Source organism: Arachis ipaensis, chromosome B02 (assembly GCF_000816755.2).
Source record: "Arachis ipaensis cultivar K30076 chromosome B02, Araip1.1, whole genome shotgun sequence".
NCBI lineage: Eukaryota > Viridiplantae > Streptophyta > Magnoliopsida > Fabales > Fabaceae > Arachis > Arachis ipaensis.
The window spans coordinates 44,768,757-44,785,454 of NC_029786.2; the positions used below are offsets into that span (position 1 = coordinate 44,768,757).

Consider the following 16,698-nt stretch of genomic DNA (forward strand, 5'->3'; position numbering starts at 1 on the left):
ATAGCAAAATTATATAATAATTTTAATTGATCTAAACTCAAATGATAATAATAATTATAAAAAATTAATTTAATTTTTCCTATTAAAATACTTTCTAATAAATAGTTTAAACTAATAGAATAAATCATAATTAATTTAAATTTCAATAATTATAAAATTAATTAAATTTTAGTAAAATAATTTCTCAAAATATAAAATTCAAACTTAATAAGATAAACCATAATTTATTCCTATTTAAATTTTTAAAAAATTATGGGATGTTACAAATTACCCCTAATATTGTCATTTATTTATTCGATAAGTGCTTTAACATTTCTTTGTTGTTAGATGAATACAAAGTAATATGGAGAATGATTCAATCATTAAACAAATCAATTGTGAAGTCATATATATATATACATGCACGAGTTTGACAGTTTCTGCTGCAATTTTTTTTTCTGATGAAGTGACAATCAATTTTTACATGCTTAGAGTGCTCATGCAGGGCTAGATTTGTGGCCATTTGGATGGAAGAAATGTTGTCACAAATTAACATGGCAGAGTTGACTTCGACATTCATGAACTTAAGGAGTGCAATGACAGAGATAATCTCACACGATGCATTTGCCAACGCCCTATATTCAGCTTACATAGAGCTTCGAGAAACCACATCTTGCTTCTTACTCATCCAAGACACAAGAGAATCTCCCAGAAAGGTGCAACAACCCGTAGTGGATCTTCGAGTGTCAAAACAACTGCCCCTACCCATGTGATTCTTTCAAATAGTGCAACACGTGATGAACAGCATTTAAATATGGCATTCTAGGATCAGACATGTATTGTACAAGCTTCACAACAGCAAAAGTGATGTCCGGTCTGGATATGGTGAGGTACATTAACCTCCCCACAAGTCTACGATAGGCAGACGGGTCTGGCACTGACTTACCCTTTGCAGCTCGAAGCTTAAGGTTAGCTTTCATGGGTATATTTGCGGGCTTACAATCGACATAGCTTGTATCTTCCATAAGAGAGAATATATTTTCTTTGAGATAAAGATATGCCTTGCTTCGATCTTGCCAACTCCAAGCCCAAGAAAAATTTAAGGTTACGTAAGATCTTTAAGTTGAAGATAGCTTGAAGACTGTCCTTCACTGCATTCACTGATGCTTGTGTTGGCCCAGCTATGATGATATCATCAACATATACGATCAAGAATGTAGTTGAATCACCACTTCCAATAGAAAAAAGAGAGTAGTCTTGTTTACATTGATTGAAGTTGTGATCCGTCAGGGTTGTACAAAATTTTGTAACCCATTGTCTCGAAGCCTGTCTTAAACCATAGAGGGATCCACTTAGCTTGCAAACCAAACCTTGATTTCACTGTAGATGGCTGAGAGGCAAGTCTATATACACCTCACCATTCAATCGCCATTGAGGAAGGCATTGTTAATGTCCAACTGAAGTAGGCTCCAATTCTTTACGGCAGCAACAGTAAGTAGGACTCTCACTGTTGTTATTTTTGCCACGGGACTGAAAGTATCTCTGAAATCTAACCAAGCTTGTTGTGTGTATCCTTTTATAACCAACCATGCCTTGTATCTCTCAAGAGACCTATCAGCTTTAATTTTAGCCTTATAAACCCATCTACAACCAATTGCACATTTACCTTTGGGTTGAGGTAGCATTTCCCATGTATTGTTGGCCTCAAGTGCATCTAATTCATCTTGCATAGCTTGTCTCCATTTAGGGAAGTGCATGCTTGATGGTAAAATTGCGGTTCAAATATGGCATTAGCTTAGGCAAGAAAGTGGTGATAATTTGAACTAAGCCTATGGTTACTGATGAAATTGGAAAGAGGGTAAGGTGTGCTGGTAAGGCATATATAATCAGTGAGGTATGCTAGAGGGTAACGGTTTCTAGAGGATTTTTGGGGCGGTGGTGGGATTGAAGGAATGTTGGAAGTAGTATATGGTGCTATAGAAGTTTGGATAGGTGCTGGAATTGTAAAGGAATCTTTGGGTGTAGGGTCTTGTGCTGGAGCGTGTAGGGCTGGAGCAGGTAGAAAAAAATCTGCAAACAGGTCATTGTGGGGCTAAAGGTGTGGGGAATTGCTGAAGGGCATGACATGTTCATGGAAAATCATATCCCTATAGACAAAAAATTGTTTGGTATCAAGGTTGTATAGTTTGTAACCCCTTGTATCCAAGGGGATATCCAAGGAAGATTGATGGGACTGGTCGGGAGCAGAACTTGGTTCTGGAACTTGATTTAGTCGCTGCATAGGCTAAAAGTCAAAGTTTCTCAAACTATCATAGTTGGAAGCTTTGTTGAATAGTAGTTCGAATGGAGACCTCAGGTTTAGTAAGGGACTTGGGGTTCTATTGATAAGGAAGGCAGCAGTGGTGATGCACTCTCCCTAAAAAGAGATGGGCAGTTTAGCTTGAAAGTAGAGAGCTCGAGCCACATTAAGAAGGTGTTAGTGTTTTCGTTTCTACCACGGCATTTTGTTGTGGTCTGTATGGACATGAGAATTGGTGGAGAGCTCCCTTTTGTTGCAAGAAATCTGTGAGTGCAAGTTCTTTTGCATTGTCTGATCTGAAACACTTAAGATTCATGCTAAAGTGAGTTTCTGTTAAGGAATAGAAATTCTTTAAACAAGTTGTAGCATCATCAACAATGGTCAAGAAAAATCTTTTTCCATTATAAGTTGGAATATGGTAAGGTCTCCACACATAATAATGAACAAGGTCAAAGGAATTTGAAGACAAATTATTGTAGGAATCAAAAGGAAGTTTCCGAAACTTTGTAAGTGGGCATGCCTCACAACCACTGCAATCAGCTTTATTTTGTAATTGGAGAGTATTATCTAAATGATGCAGAATTTCAGATGAAACATGACCTAAGAGAGTGTTCAACAGTTGTGATCTGCACAAATTTATTGAAAAAATATCAGAATTAGATCTTGAAAGATTTGGTGATTTCACCAGCTTTGAGCAATATGTTGGGGATGATGTTTTAGGATGTATAGTCCTTGATGCAAATCACCCTTCCCAATCCTCTTCAATGTGGAATTGTCCTGAACAGTAAAGTACCTTGAGCCAATAGTCAGAGTGAGTGTAGTGTTGGATAAGAAAGATGAAACCGATAGTAAATTTACACAAAAAGCTGGTATATATAGAACATTTTAGAGAGAAATGTGATGGTTCAAAACAACTGCCCCTATGAAATTTGCATAGAAACGTTCACCGGTTGGTAAAGAGACTAAGAATTTTCTTGAAGTGTGAATTGAAGAAAAAAGCGACAAATCACATGCAATGTGAATGGTTGCTCCACTATCTAGGATCCAAGCATCTTAGGATAAATTTGACCTTGATATTGAGGTGTTGAGAACAATACCTGATGGGGTGTTGATCTCTATAGAGGCATTTAATGGAATCTCTTGAATACTCAGATTATTCAACAAACTAAGGAGTTGTTGATTCTATGTAGGAGAAAGCTGTGTGGCTGAATTGATATCTGATCTTGACTCTAAGGTGTTGAAACATGATGTACAAAAGGTTTCACTCCTCTCCTTTGCCATAGTTTGGTGGAAATCCAAATGTCCATAGAATCCACAATGAAAGCAAAGAGGCTTATCTTCTCGCATTGAACCTCTACCTTTACCTTGAGTCTGAAGAGATTGTGGGTTTCTGGAAAAGAAAGCTACCTGGTGAGAGGAGGAAGCTCCAATAGCTCGATGTTTTTCTTCTTGAGTTGTTAATTGCGTAGAGGATCCATGAGAAGGATCTAACCACGAATTTGAGAGTAGGATTCATCTAAACCTATCAAGAAACAGTGCACATACTCAGCTTGGAGGAAATCTTGCAATGCACGAGCATTTTCACAGTTATAATATACAGGTCGATATGAGTTCAGTTCTTCCCAAAGAACTTTAAACTTGGTAAAGTACTGAGACATTGATAGAGCTCCTTAGTGAAGATTCATTAATTCTCACTTCAACTCGAACACACACAGGTCATTACCATGTTGAATTCGTTCTTTGAGGTCATTCCACAATTCTTGAGCAGAATCCATGTAACCTAGAGATGTAGCAATCTCTTTGGAAACCGAATTAAGAATCCACGTACTTACCACATTGTTGACACATTGGCAATTTTCAAATTTCTCTGGCTCAATGTCCGGATCTGGTTGAAGCAATTCTAAACAACTTCTCCGAACTCGTGATCAAAACTGCATGCTTCTAACGAGAACAAAGGTGAAGAAGCAAACGCATTCTCATCAAGTGAAGAGATAGAATTATCGCAACAAAAAGAAGAATGATGGAGCACCAGGATCAAAATCGAAAAATAATTGTGAAGATGAAGATGAGAAAAATCGTGAAAGGTTAAATCTAGAATCAAATGAACTCGATTTGATGACTCCTTTCAGAAATTAACTCAATAATCTAAATAATTTAATATTAGATGATTCCATCCCAACTTTGGATATAAGTTCACTAGGAATTTTACCATAATTGGGATCAATCATGCATTAGTATATACTAAAATTAATCATTAATATAAAATATACAATAAAATACAAAATATACATTAAAAATAAATGAAATTACAAATATACTTATATACAAATACATGACAACTAATTTTGATATACACTTAGCATTTTTCAATTGGGACATTATTTAGCAGCTCCAAAATTATTAATGCATTTAAATAAATTCAACTGCAATAGGATATTAGATTTACAAGTCTAACTAATTTATCACCGACACCTGTGCAGCTAGAGATGAAATACACTTTCCATTAATGAAGGAGTACAATATGATACAGAATAGAATATACAAACGAATAATTACAGATAGATAGTACCCTTTCAAATTTTGATTCTAGTTGTGGGTACTTCGATACACTGAGTAATAAATCTTGCAGCATATCATTCTATGATTTCTATCATGAGAACTATGTGGGATGCTTCCCCTATCTATATATTAAAAATGATTCAGTATAGAAGATTTGGTGAGTGTCTTACAAATAGCTTTCAGCAACCAAGAGCAAGAGATATATGAAATATTGGGTTACTTATACACATGTATAGTGTTTTGTACAGTCTGTCATAATATACACAATTGCGGGGCCTTAAGGTGAGGTTGATAGAGTTCTCTTACAAAAAGGAATCACGTATCAATCGTGCTAATACCCGAGAAGATAATCTGCTAACAATTTCAGGAAGCACTTTAGCCGAGATGCCGGGCAACACAGGGAGCAGGTCTTGGATAATCTGAGGGACATTGAGTACCTGTTGCCATCCCCCCAAAACAAAAAAGACAATGAATAATTAAATTGATTGTGTTAGACACCAAAAGAGACAATAAATAATTATTTTTGTCGCATTTTCAAATCATTCAGGAGCTATTTTGTCGATAACATCTTTCAGGAACTTTTTTGTCAGGTCCGAATCTTTCAAGTACCGAATTGGTAATTAAAACTATTTGATAATTTTCTTTTTTAAATATATTGACACCCATAATCAATAACTAAATTGGACAAGTGAAAAATTGTGTCATATAATTGATTTTTGACCCATAATCGATTATGAAGTCTTGGTTAGGGGTAAAACCAATCATCTAAAAAACTACATAATTGATTTAGATTTTGATTCATCATAATGGAATATCGACGAATTCAATTAGTAATCCAAGATCTAAACATGCTTTGGACTATTTTTAGTTGAGGGAAAAATCAATGCTATCTATAAACAAAAAATCAACCATCAATCAGCCATCCACCCACCCGTATAGGAATACATAAGAATACGAAATGACTACATAATCATCTTTATAATCAAATTTAATAAATAATACAATTAAGTAGATATATATTCATAATCAACATATGAATAAAAAGTATAATGGTTGCTGATTAGTGTTCATAAAAAGTTTGATTATGCTATTATGAAAAAAGTTTGAATATTCAGCTACAAAAAAGTTGATTTTCCCGGTGAGAAGTTTGATTATTTTGGTCAAAATCACTGTTGGAAAATTGTGAATGAGACCCTAAATATAAACAAATACGTAATGACTCATTTTGTGGGTGATTTATAGTGTTGATAACATTTTTGAAAACAATATACTTGTCTATTAAGAGAGAAAAAACAAAAGGCTCACAACAAAGTTCTCAATGGTGAAATTCATTATTCATTACCTGACCAGACGTCCTTGATAGTGAGCTTCCAGCAGTCAAGAACTCCACCACTTTCTGGACATTATTCAGTATGACTTCATCCTCTTCGGTTATGGTGGGTATAAGTGCTGTCGTCTTAAAGGGTCCAATAGTAGGTACCATACTGAAAACCGGGGCCGCATTCTGAAATCCGAGTGGGGATATTATTCTTACGAGTTGTTCTCTTGTAAGTGCATCAATGCCTTTGACAATCTGAATTCACAGGCAATACGTGGATCACCAAATGCACAGAAGTCAGAAAGTAGCACTGATTCAAACTACCCATAAATATGACAAATTTCACAAAATATAGCAAATAGTTCATCATGGCGCTGACAAACAATATGCAATGAATCACCTAAAAAACAGCATGATATGAAAAATAAATGTAAATGAGATGAAAATATTATATAAGCCTTTTGGACCACAAGAAGCCTCTTTTAGTTCAGGGTAAGAGGAATTGATGATCCAAGTTGGCTACTTGACTCCTATCAAGTATTTATTATGTATAAGGGATGTTATTCAACACTAGCCACTGCCAAGCAAAAATCAATCATCTGGTTGCATTGCAGCCAATGAACCAGAATAAAGTTACAGAAAAGGGTCAAACAATGACAAATCAAATTGAGCAGGAGAGGAACATCAATAAAACAAGATTTCAAGCATAATAAAAAATAAAGTCACAACTAATTATTTTTATTTCATTTTCAAGTTCAGCTATTTGCAGAGTTTCAGGTCAACTATTTAAACATTTGTTGATTTCCTTTTATCTGAAGAATTTAATGTGAGAAATTATGAAATTGATGATAGGTTGGTTACATAAAGCTTAAGTATCATTTGCTTACTTTGGTACTACTTTGATTTCTTCTTTCATATGATTTTCATATGTATATAAAATTTACTCAACAAATAGAACATGCAATATTAGAATTTAGACCTTTGATATGAACTAATATCTTCTATAATATAATTTCTTTCATATAATTGAAGAATTTAATGTGAGAAATTATAAAATTGATGATAGGTTAGTTGCATAAATGCTTTTTACTATGATATTCTAAATGTGATTATATAGATAGATTCTTTTCTCTATGTTGCAACAAACTAAGTTTAGTGTTGACATGGCAAATTCATAGAAAATGTAAAATCTTTGGTATCATTAGCTTCTTAAACACTACTTTGGTCTCTCCTTTCATATATTATAATAAATAGTTACCACTACACGAGATTAGATTACATCCCGGGATTAAGAGCCCTGCTAATGTTTCATTAAACATAAATTTGTCATCATCAATTAAAATGCTAATTAGATTTAACTAAGCAAGCATAAGATTTGCACAATCAAATTATATATTTTGAAATATTTACAGATTCAATGCATTCAAGTGTTGACATTTTGTCCTGTTTAATGTGAGATGAGAGAAAAGGGGATTCAATACATAATCACAGGATATACACAATACTATCGTATCGTAACGGATCCTATAAGGATATAATATCATAACTCATTTATTCACACATATTCTAACATGCCCCCTTTTTCCAAGTAACTATCCATGTAATTGGTATTTTATTTTTCTTTTTTATTAAATTTTGGATAGAAACTGTATCCATTTAAATACCAGAGGTTCGTTCCCCTGATGAAAATTATAATGAGGCAACTGGGCACCAGATGGACCCTTGTCATTACTAATCTAAAACTTCTAACATGCTAAAAGACCACAAGAGGCTTGGTAAGACATTGATATAGGGCGGGTTAGCTGACCTTGCTAAAAGTTAACGACCCTATTAATAATCTAATTTCATTTGTTTCGAATTCATTTATCAAATGGTTAAGGAATCATATGTTTGGAAATAATTATTTCTTCCCTAGAAGAAATATCTTTTAAGCATAGAGAAATAACATGAAACCTATCCGCAAAATCGCCAGATGATTTCTACCATTTAGCTCCCTTGATTTCCGCCAGTTATACAAAGATATGCAACAACTTAATACATCCAATACTATTAATTTCAAGTAATTTGTATATCACGCCATTTAGCACACTTGTTTAATAAACATGGTTGGAAGAGGAAGGGATATCTGGTACTTGGGTCTAAAATGCAAAGAATAATTAAATCAATTTGCATCTTAAAAAGTCATTTGAAGTTATAAGAAGTTATAAGATAGAAGTTATAACAAAAGCTTCTTAAATACTTATAGAGAGAGTACCTCATCCAGAAGAAATTCTCGGAAAAAGTTTCCCCTATCAGACAGCAAAAAGGCCAAAGCTGCCCTTGTTTGCAGTGGCTGCTGTGATTGAGGAATTGCAGACTGGAAACCGGGCAATAGAACCTGTGATTGACTAGTAAGCACCCCAAGTTCAGCCATTTCCCCATTCAGACTCTCTCCACCTCCACTTTTGGCAGCAGTAATAAAATTCTCAAAGGCTTGCATGACATCAATAAATCTTTCAGCATCAAAAACTCCAGATTTACCATATATAGTGTAACGTAAAGCATTCCTTAGCCGAGGGGATTCATCCGTAAGGAGCCTCTATCAATGAAACGATGGACATCAGTATAGATTAATCAGAAGAATCTAGTGTAGCAGTAGGACAAGCTAAGTCACCAGTAACAGAAAATCCTATTGGTTTAGCATTCAAAGCTATTAACCAAACTGTCAAATTCCAATTTTGTTTCAGTAAATAACTTCCATCCATGATGGTTGTAACGAAATCAAATTCGATGAATTCCATAATATTAACATGATCATTCCTTCAATGTGCTCCACTCGAAATTTGTGCGTGCTCTAGAACTAGGACACATGCAAATGGAAAAGATATCCACCCTTTATGTCAAAAGAGTCACTAAGCAGAAGATTATACCTGAGCAATATAAGGGTAGGCCTCATCAACAATGGCAAAATCCGAATTTCCTACTAAGGCAATCCCCTCTAGCACCCCAATAGCCCTAATTATCAGGGCAAAGTATGGGGGTATCCTAAATGGATAATCAAAGGTAATCTGAGCCAAATCTGATGCAAGCTCTTGAAAATTGATGTTCTTTGCTCCTCCACCTTCTAAGGCCTGATCGAAGACCTTGGCTAAAACTGGCAAGATTGGCTCTAAATTGATGCCATCAGGAATGAAACCGAGTTTAACAAAGTCTTTAACTATAGCTGGGTAATCCCGATGGATGAGATGAGAAATTGCTTCAATCATTCCATACTTTTGATCATCAGTCAATTTTGTAACAAGCCCTAGGTGCAAGAAAATAATTTGATCATTTACCACAATGATTCACATATTGAAACATCTACTTGCATATATAAAGAGTAGCATGAAGGATTAAGGCAATATAATGAACCATGGAACAAGAGATACACATGTTTAAAAATTATTCCAATTACATCATAGCTATAATATTCAGGTGAGAAACCAAAAAAAGCTATGATTAAGAAAAGAAAGCTTCATTACCACATTAGTGGCTCCACTTACCTCCCCACCCAAACATACCCTTAACAAGAACATCGACCACCCCCCTTTCTCCAAAAAAAAATAATATTAATATGTATGATACGGAAAAATACTATTCTCACTATTCCATCTTTAAATTCTCAAAATGATATTTTTCCATCTTGAATTAGTTACGTAAATCAAATGATAACATAGTGTCCTATAACATGGAGGTCTGAGGAGAATTGGTTCTGCAACAGTAATATGAGAAATATAACTCCATAATGAGCTTATCAAAGAGAATTAAGCATAAATATGTTTAGTTTATAAATAATTCATGACAAGACACAATGGCATTGTCTGATCCATGTAGCCAATCTCTCCTAGTGTGGAACAAGGCCTTGTTGCGGTGGTGGTTCTTAAAAGCCAAATTAGTTCACATTTTCAACATATATTTCATAAAGTAAAAGCCACACCTATGTCTATAATATTGGCATCGTCTGAGAAAAATAATCTACAACTATACAATATTCAGATACCCAAAAAAAAATATTCTTACCAAAGTCAAGTATAGCGAGCTTTCCATCTGGAGTGCATCAGACAGCAAAAAGGCCAAAGCTGCCCTTGTTTGCAGTGGCTGCTGTGATTGAGGAATTGCAGACTGGAAACCGGGCAATAGAACCTGTGATTGACTAGTAAGCACCCCAAGTTCAGCCATTTCCCCATTCAGACTCTCTCCACCTCCACTTTTGGCAGCAGTAATAAAATTCTCAAAGGCTTGCATGACATCAATAAATCTTTCAGCATCAAAAACTCCAGATTTACCATATATAGTGTAACGTAAAGCATTCCTTAGCCGAGGGGATTCATCCGTAAGGAGCCTCTATCAATGAAACGATGGACATCAGTATAGATTAATCAGAAGAATCTAATGTAGCAATAGGACAAGCTAAGTCACCAGTAACAGAAAATCCTATTGGTTTAGCATTCAAAGCTATTAACCAAACTGTCAAATTCCAATTTTGTTTCAGTAAATAACTTCCATCCATGATGGTTGTAACGAAATCAAATTCGATGAATTCCATAATATTAACATGATCATTCCTTCAATGTGCTCCACTCGAAATTTGTGCGTGCTCTAGAACTAGGACACATGCAAATGGAAAAGATATCCACCCTTTATGTCAAAAGAGTCACTAAGCAGAAGATTATACCTGAGCAATATAAGGGTAGGCCTCATCAACAATGGCAAAATCCGAATTTCCTACTAAGGCAATCCCCTCTAGCACCCCAATAGCCCTAATTATCAGGGCAAAGTATGGGGGTATCCTAAATGGATAATCAAAGGTAATCTGAGCCAAATCTGATGCAAGCTCTTGAAAATTGATGTTCTTTGCTCCTCCACCTTCTAAGGCCTGATCGAAGACCTTGGCTAAAACTGGCAAGATTGGCTCTAAATTGATGCCATCAGGAATGAAACCGAGTTTAACAAAGTCTTTAACTATAGCTGGGTAATCCCGATGGATGAGATGAGAAATTGCTTCAATCATTCCATACTTTTGATCATCAGTCAATTTTGTAACAAGCCCTAGGTGCAAGAAAATAATTTGATCATTTACCACAATGATTCACATATTGAAACATCTACTTGCATATATAAAGAGTAGCATGAAGGATTAAGGCAATATAATGAACCATGGAACAGGAGATACACATGTTCAAAAATTATTCCAAATACATCATAGCTATAATATTCAGGTGAGAAACCAAAAAAAGCTATGATTAAGAAAAGAAAGCTTCATTACCACATTAGTGGCTCCACTTACCTCCCCACCCAAACATACCCTTAACAAGAACATCGACCACCCCCTTTCTCAAAAAAAAAAAAATAATATTAATATGTATGATACGGAAAAATACTATTCTCACTATTCCATCTTTAAATTCTCAAAATGATATCTTTCCATCTTGAATTAGTTACATAAATCAAATGATAACATAGTGTCCTATAACATGGAGTCCGAGGAAAATTGGTTCTGCAACAGTATTATGTGAAATACAACTCCATAATGAGCTTATCAAAGAGAATTAAGCATAAATATGTTTTGTTTATAAATAATTCATGACAAGACACAATGGCATTGTCTGATCCATGTAGCCAATCTCTCCTAGTGTGGAACAAGGCCTTGTTGCGGTGGTGGTTCTTAAAAGCCAAATTAGTTCACATTTTCAACATATATTTCATAAAGTAAAAGCCACACCTATTTCTATAATGTTGGCATCTTATGAGAAAAATAATCTACAACTATACAATATTCAGATACTCAAAAAAAGATGTTCTTACCAAAGTCAAGTATAGCGAGCTTTCCATCTGGAGTGCGGATCAAATTTCCCGGGTGTGGATCAGCATGAAAAAATCCAGTATCAAGCAGCTGAAATAAAATAAAAATGAAGAGATAAATATGTAGTAATTACTTACATCAATTATTCCTAGAAGAACTCTTCTAATACTATACCACATACATTTTCATCAACATTTTATTATACAATCACATGTTCATTAATGCATAATTTTTACATTAAATATTTTATTTTCAGTAAAGGGTTCAGAGATATAACAATATGATTGGAATTGACATCAAAAGCAATAAAATAAAACATTCTATAATTCTTTTTAAACCAAAAAGATAAAAAATAAAAAAAAGTGAAACTACCTGCTTTAGATAACAGATGACTCCAACATTAACTAGCTCTCCAACATCGCTTTCCGTGCTTTGTGACAACTTCTCTCCGTCAATCCACTCTGTAGTAAGAACCCTCCTTGATGTATATTTATTGTAGGTTCTTGGTATCACAACCTGAAACTAGAACTATCAGAAGAAGTAGCCGAGATCTAGTGACCATTCATGTAAAAAGTATTCGGCTAGAATTCCCACATATGATAAAACTTTTGACAAGCCTGTTATGAACATAGGCACGTTTATTGTGTTTCTTCAAATTTATGAAACATTATACGTAAATAAATATTGACGAAAACATTTTACATATAAACAATGTAGAAAAATATCTTAGTTACAAAAAATCTAACCTTACATTCTCAGTTTGATCACCCATTTGTTAGGCATATATGTATCCACTATCTAGGGCTTTGGTGATTAGGGTAGTGTTTTGGATTACATCCTCAAATAAAATCACATTATGAATTTATTATGATATATGATAAAACTCAGCCTTACTTTCTATCGGTAACTTTTATGCCACCACATAAAAGACAACTTCAATTCGGATGGCAGACTACACACAGAGAAAACAATAACAGACTAAAACTCCAAAAGAATCATCTACCCACTACAGCATTCCACCATGTATGCATGTATAGCTATATCCACACTTCATATCCATAAACAGTTCAAACATCTCTAGGAAAACATAGGAAATAAATAAATATTCTCCCCATCAAGCATACACATGGATGCTTTTCTTATAGCTATTTTATCTTTTTTAGTTAATTGCTCAGTGTCACTTGGAAATAAAAGCAAAACTCTGTAGTACATGCATTCATATTTTACTGGAATGGGAAGTTAAGATTTTAAATAACCTCCTTGTACTCTTTGGTCTCATTCTGGGAGACAACTTTAAGTTTCTTCCCTAGTGTAAGAAACTTACTAGAAACTTAGATGGCAGGAAGGGTTTCTTTTATTCAGTCTTCAAGTCACATTAATCTAATGCATTGTCTTCTATCTAAATATATTTATTCCCCTTGCTTTTGTTGTTTCAGTGGGTGTTACTTGGTCCTTGGGGACCTATAAAACTTCATTTGGTCTGCAGTGTGTTACATTCCGTGAGACAATCTTGTCTCATGAGCTAGGATAATTGTTGTACTGAAAAAGAATGGTTACCTCTCATTCAACCATCTGATTTACCCATATATCATACTTGAATCAAAACCAAACTTAGATTGTGGAAATATCAACCATGTTATATATGCAATTCATTTTTCTTTAATATATAAAAAACAAGGGGAAAATATAGAGAGCCGGCAAAAATTAACTTCAAGTAATCATCCTTACCTGTGGTAGGTCTTTCCTCATCATTTCAGCAAAACGATTTCCATTTTCACCTTCATTCACATAGTCTAGCTCTTCAAAGAATCGAGCAGCCCACTCATCAACCAACCCAACGACGTCTATTGAGACCTATAATGTACAAAATAATAAAATAAAGGCTTAAATAAAATTTTTGTTCTCTATAAAATACCCGTGTTTTGGTTTTGGTCCTTATAAGAAAGTTTATTTTGGGTATGGAGGACATTTGTAATAAGCAATTAGCTTGCATTACCAACATCACTATTTAAATGTTCAAATTAATTCAGTTTCAATTGACAAATACAACTTCAAGTCTCTCCTCACAATAATTAAACTTACCTGTGGAAACTTTCGAAGAGCCAAACCTAGCTTCCTAATAATGAATAAGTCAATTGTGACTGTCTCAAGAACAAAAGGTCTTTGTACTTTAACAGCCACCAAGTCCCCGTTTTCCCTTAGGCGGCCCTTATATACCTGTCCAAGAGAAGCTGCAAGGATTTAACAAAAGAATTAATACCTCTTGATAAATGAACTTAAAAAACTAGCAAAGAGAGACTATACTTTTTCTACAATGAAATTACTATAACTAATTGGTTGTCTGGAGAGCTACCAGCAGCAATGGGAGATGTTGATAGTTCAGAATAGATATTTTGCCATGGTTGACCAAGCTCCTCCTCAATTAGAGCCATAGCTATATCATCTGGAAATGAAGGAACCTTGACATTTACAGAATTCCCCCACAACCCCATCAAAAAAGAAAACAAACCTTAGCAAAAGGAATATTTCAGTATTAGAAATCATAATGTCATTGTGTAACTGCTAATAATTTTCACTATTTACAATTTCAAAATTAATTCTTGTATGTTGGATCATGATTCTAATTTAGACAAAGAAAACGGCCCAGTAAACTGCTTATGAAAATAGAAGAAAAATATTAGATGCAACCAGCGCAACTGTTTCATTTTTCTAAAATAAATAGGAAATATAATTTTGATTCCTATTTGTGATAATATGAAACTTCTTTATTGTGAAATATAAGGAGCAACTAAGAAAAAATGAGTGTCACTTACAGGGACAGACCAAATTTATTTTTATTTATTTATTTTGAACCCAACACTAATTTTAATTTGGTCCCATCACTTTACAGTAGCTTCATGCCAAGCTGAAAACTTCAAAACAGCACCACACAACAAGAATTACTAATAAACAATTGAGTGTACATGGACCACATTAAATTTTGCTTTTATAAACAAAATTGAAAAATGAACACTATGTATATGGAGAAAAACATATATTAATCAATAAATCACACTAGTCTGCATATCAAATTATGAACTTTTCTCAGACTCACATAATCCCTCTGAACTAATTCATTAGAGATGGATTATGCAGAATGGTGAAATGAAGCAAAGGGAGCAAGAGCAACAAGCTTACTTTATCACAAAGTTTCTGCAGTTCTGTCATTGCTACAGGTGATAGTATATCAGGTCTAATGCTCAATGCTTGCCCAAGTTTTATGTACGCTGGACCCAAAGATGTAACAATTTCACGCAATTCAATTGCTCTAGCAACTTCGTTCTGGTTATAGAAAATCGGAAAGAGCAAAAATAAATAATCACAAATTCACAATGTAAACTCAAGTTGCATTGTAAAAAGTAGATAGGAATATATGGAAAGCGACACGTATACCCACACAGAGATACATGTTCAAGCCCTAGGTTCTACAGTACCAACTAGTAAACTACTTTTGTATGAAGTTAAAATAATTATAAAATAACTCATTCAGTCATTTCATAAAAGCGCACTTCTTAGTTTTTATTATTTAAAAAACTAAACATAAAAAAAAATAAAACAGAGTGGAATAAAACACTCTGGAATAAAGAGTAAGCTATGAAGCCTTTCTGGATATTAAGGAATCACCTCCTTAACCTTCTTCTTAATCACATCCCAAGCAATGCGCGAAAGGAAACCTCCAGCAACAGAAAGTAACTGCACAATGCGCGTAGCAACAGCACGTGGACGTTTTCCCCAATATGCAGAAATACTTGGGGGATCATACACTAAAGGCAAAAACTCACTACTTTCATCCACCTACACCAATACAGAATACAAAGTTCCAATTACAATCGAATCTGATACTCGTTTATAAAAAACAAAAGGCACACACTTTATCCAAAAAGGAAAAACGGAAAAATTAAACACTAAAATGAAAATGAGCATAAAGGAATGACAGCCAACATAGAGATAAACTCCAAATATATCATAAAACAATTTTTAAAGCAAATACATATCAGTTTGATGCTAATGTATTAATGTTAATGCACCATAAGTCCATAACTGCTGTCAGCTAGTAATCACAAACAAGTTCACTAAATTTTAAATAATAATAATAATAATAATAAATTAAAATAAAATACTATAAGATTCAGATAATTCTGAACACCTCAACAAGACGTAGCTCAACATCATCCGCAGCAAACAATGAGTCCTTCAGGTTCTGTCCACGAAGGCCTCTCATCAGAGTCGCTAACTGTTCGTCTTCTTCCATTTGTGCTCTCATTCGCTTTATCTCCTTTGAAACATCTCCAATTCTCTGCCATCCAACAAAACCCACACACTCATAGTCGTTAACTCAAGTGTTCCATCGACTCAATAAACAATCAAAATAAAAGACATGCAAAAAGAAAAAGATAACTGAATCATGCTTTCATGTTTTTATTTCCTGCATTACTTCTCTTGGTTCATGATTTCATGGTTTTGTGAACTAAATAACAAAAACGAAAACTTTATTTCATTTTTAGTATTTTTCTACTTTCAGTATTTTGTTAAGGAAGAGATAAGACAGAAAACAGAATTTTAGTTTATTATTTTCACTATTTTCAACTTTTTTTCCCCTAAAAAATCCTGATTTCAATCCGAAGTTCTTTATCTCACTATTTCTTCGAAAAAAAAAAAAAAGAAAAGGAAAAAATAAAAAAA

General features: G+C 34.2%; 1 protein-coding gene across 1 annotated transcript in view; it reads right to left on the bottom strand.

The window, feature by feature from the left end:
* The window catches only part of LOC107625270 (uncharacterized protein sll0005), a 12,423-nt gene continuing 484 nt past the window's right edge, over positions 4,760-16,698 (bottom strand). The window contains exons 2-13 of the mRNA XM_016327870.2: positions 16,163-16,312; positions 15,640-15,810; positions 15,154-15,297; positions 14,330-14,435; positions 14,059-14,207; positions 13,705-13,830; positions 12,349-12,492; positions 11,979-12,066; positions 10,849-11,222; positions 8,410-8,733; positions 6,180-6,410; positions 4,760-5,274 (exon numbers count right to left, since the gene is read on the bottom strand). Of these exons, the coding sequence (XP_016183356.1) occupies positions 5,140-5,274; positions 6,180-6,410; positions 8,410-8,733; positions 10,849-11,222; positions 11,979-12,066; positions 12,349-12,492; positions 13,705-13,830; positions 14,059-14,207; positions 14,330-14,435; positions 15,154-15,297; positions 15,640-15,810; positions 16,163-16,312 (2,142 nt within the window). The 3' untranslated portion in view covers positions 4,760-5,139. The remainder of the gene's footprint in view (positions 5,275-6,179; positions 6,411-8,409; positions 8,734-10,848; positions 11,223-11,978; positions 12,067-12,348; positions 12,493-13,704; positions 13,831-14,058; positions 14,208-14,329; positions 14,436-15,153; positions 15,298-15,639; positions 15,811-16,162; positions 16,313-16,698) is intronic.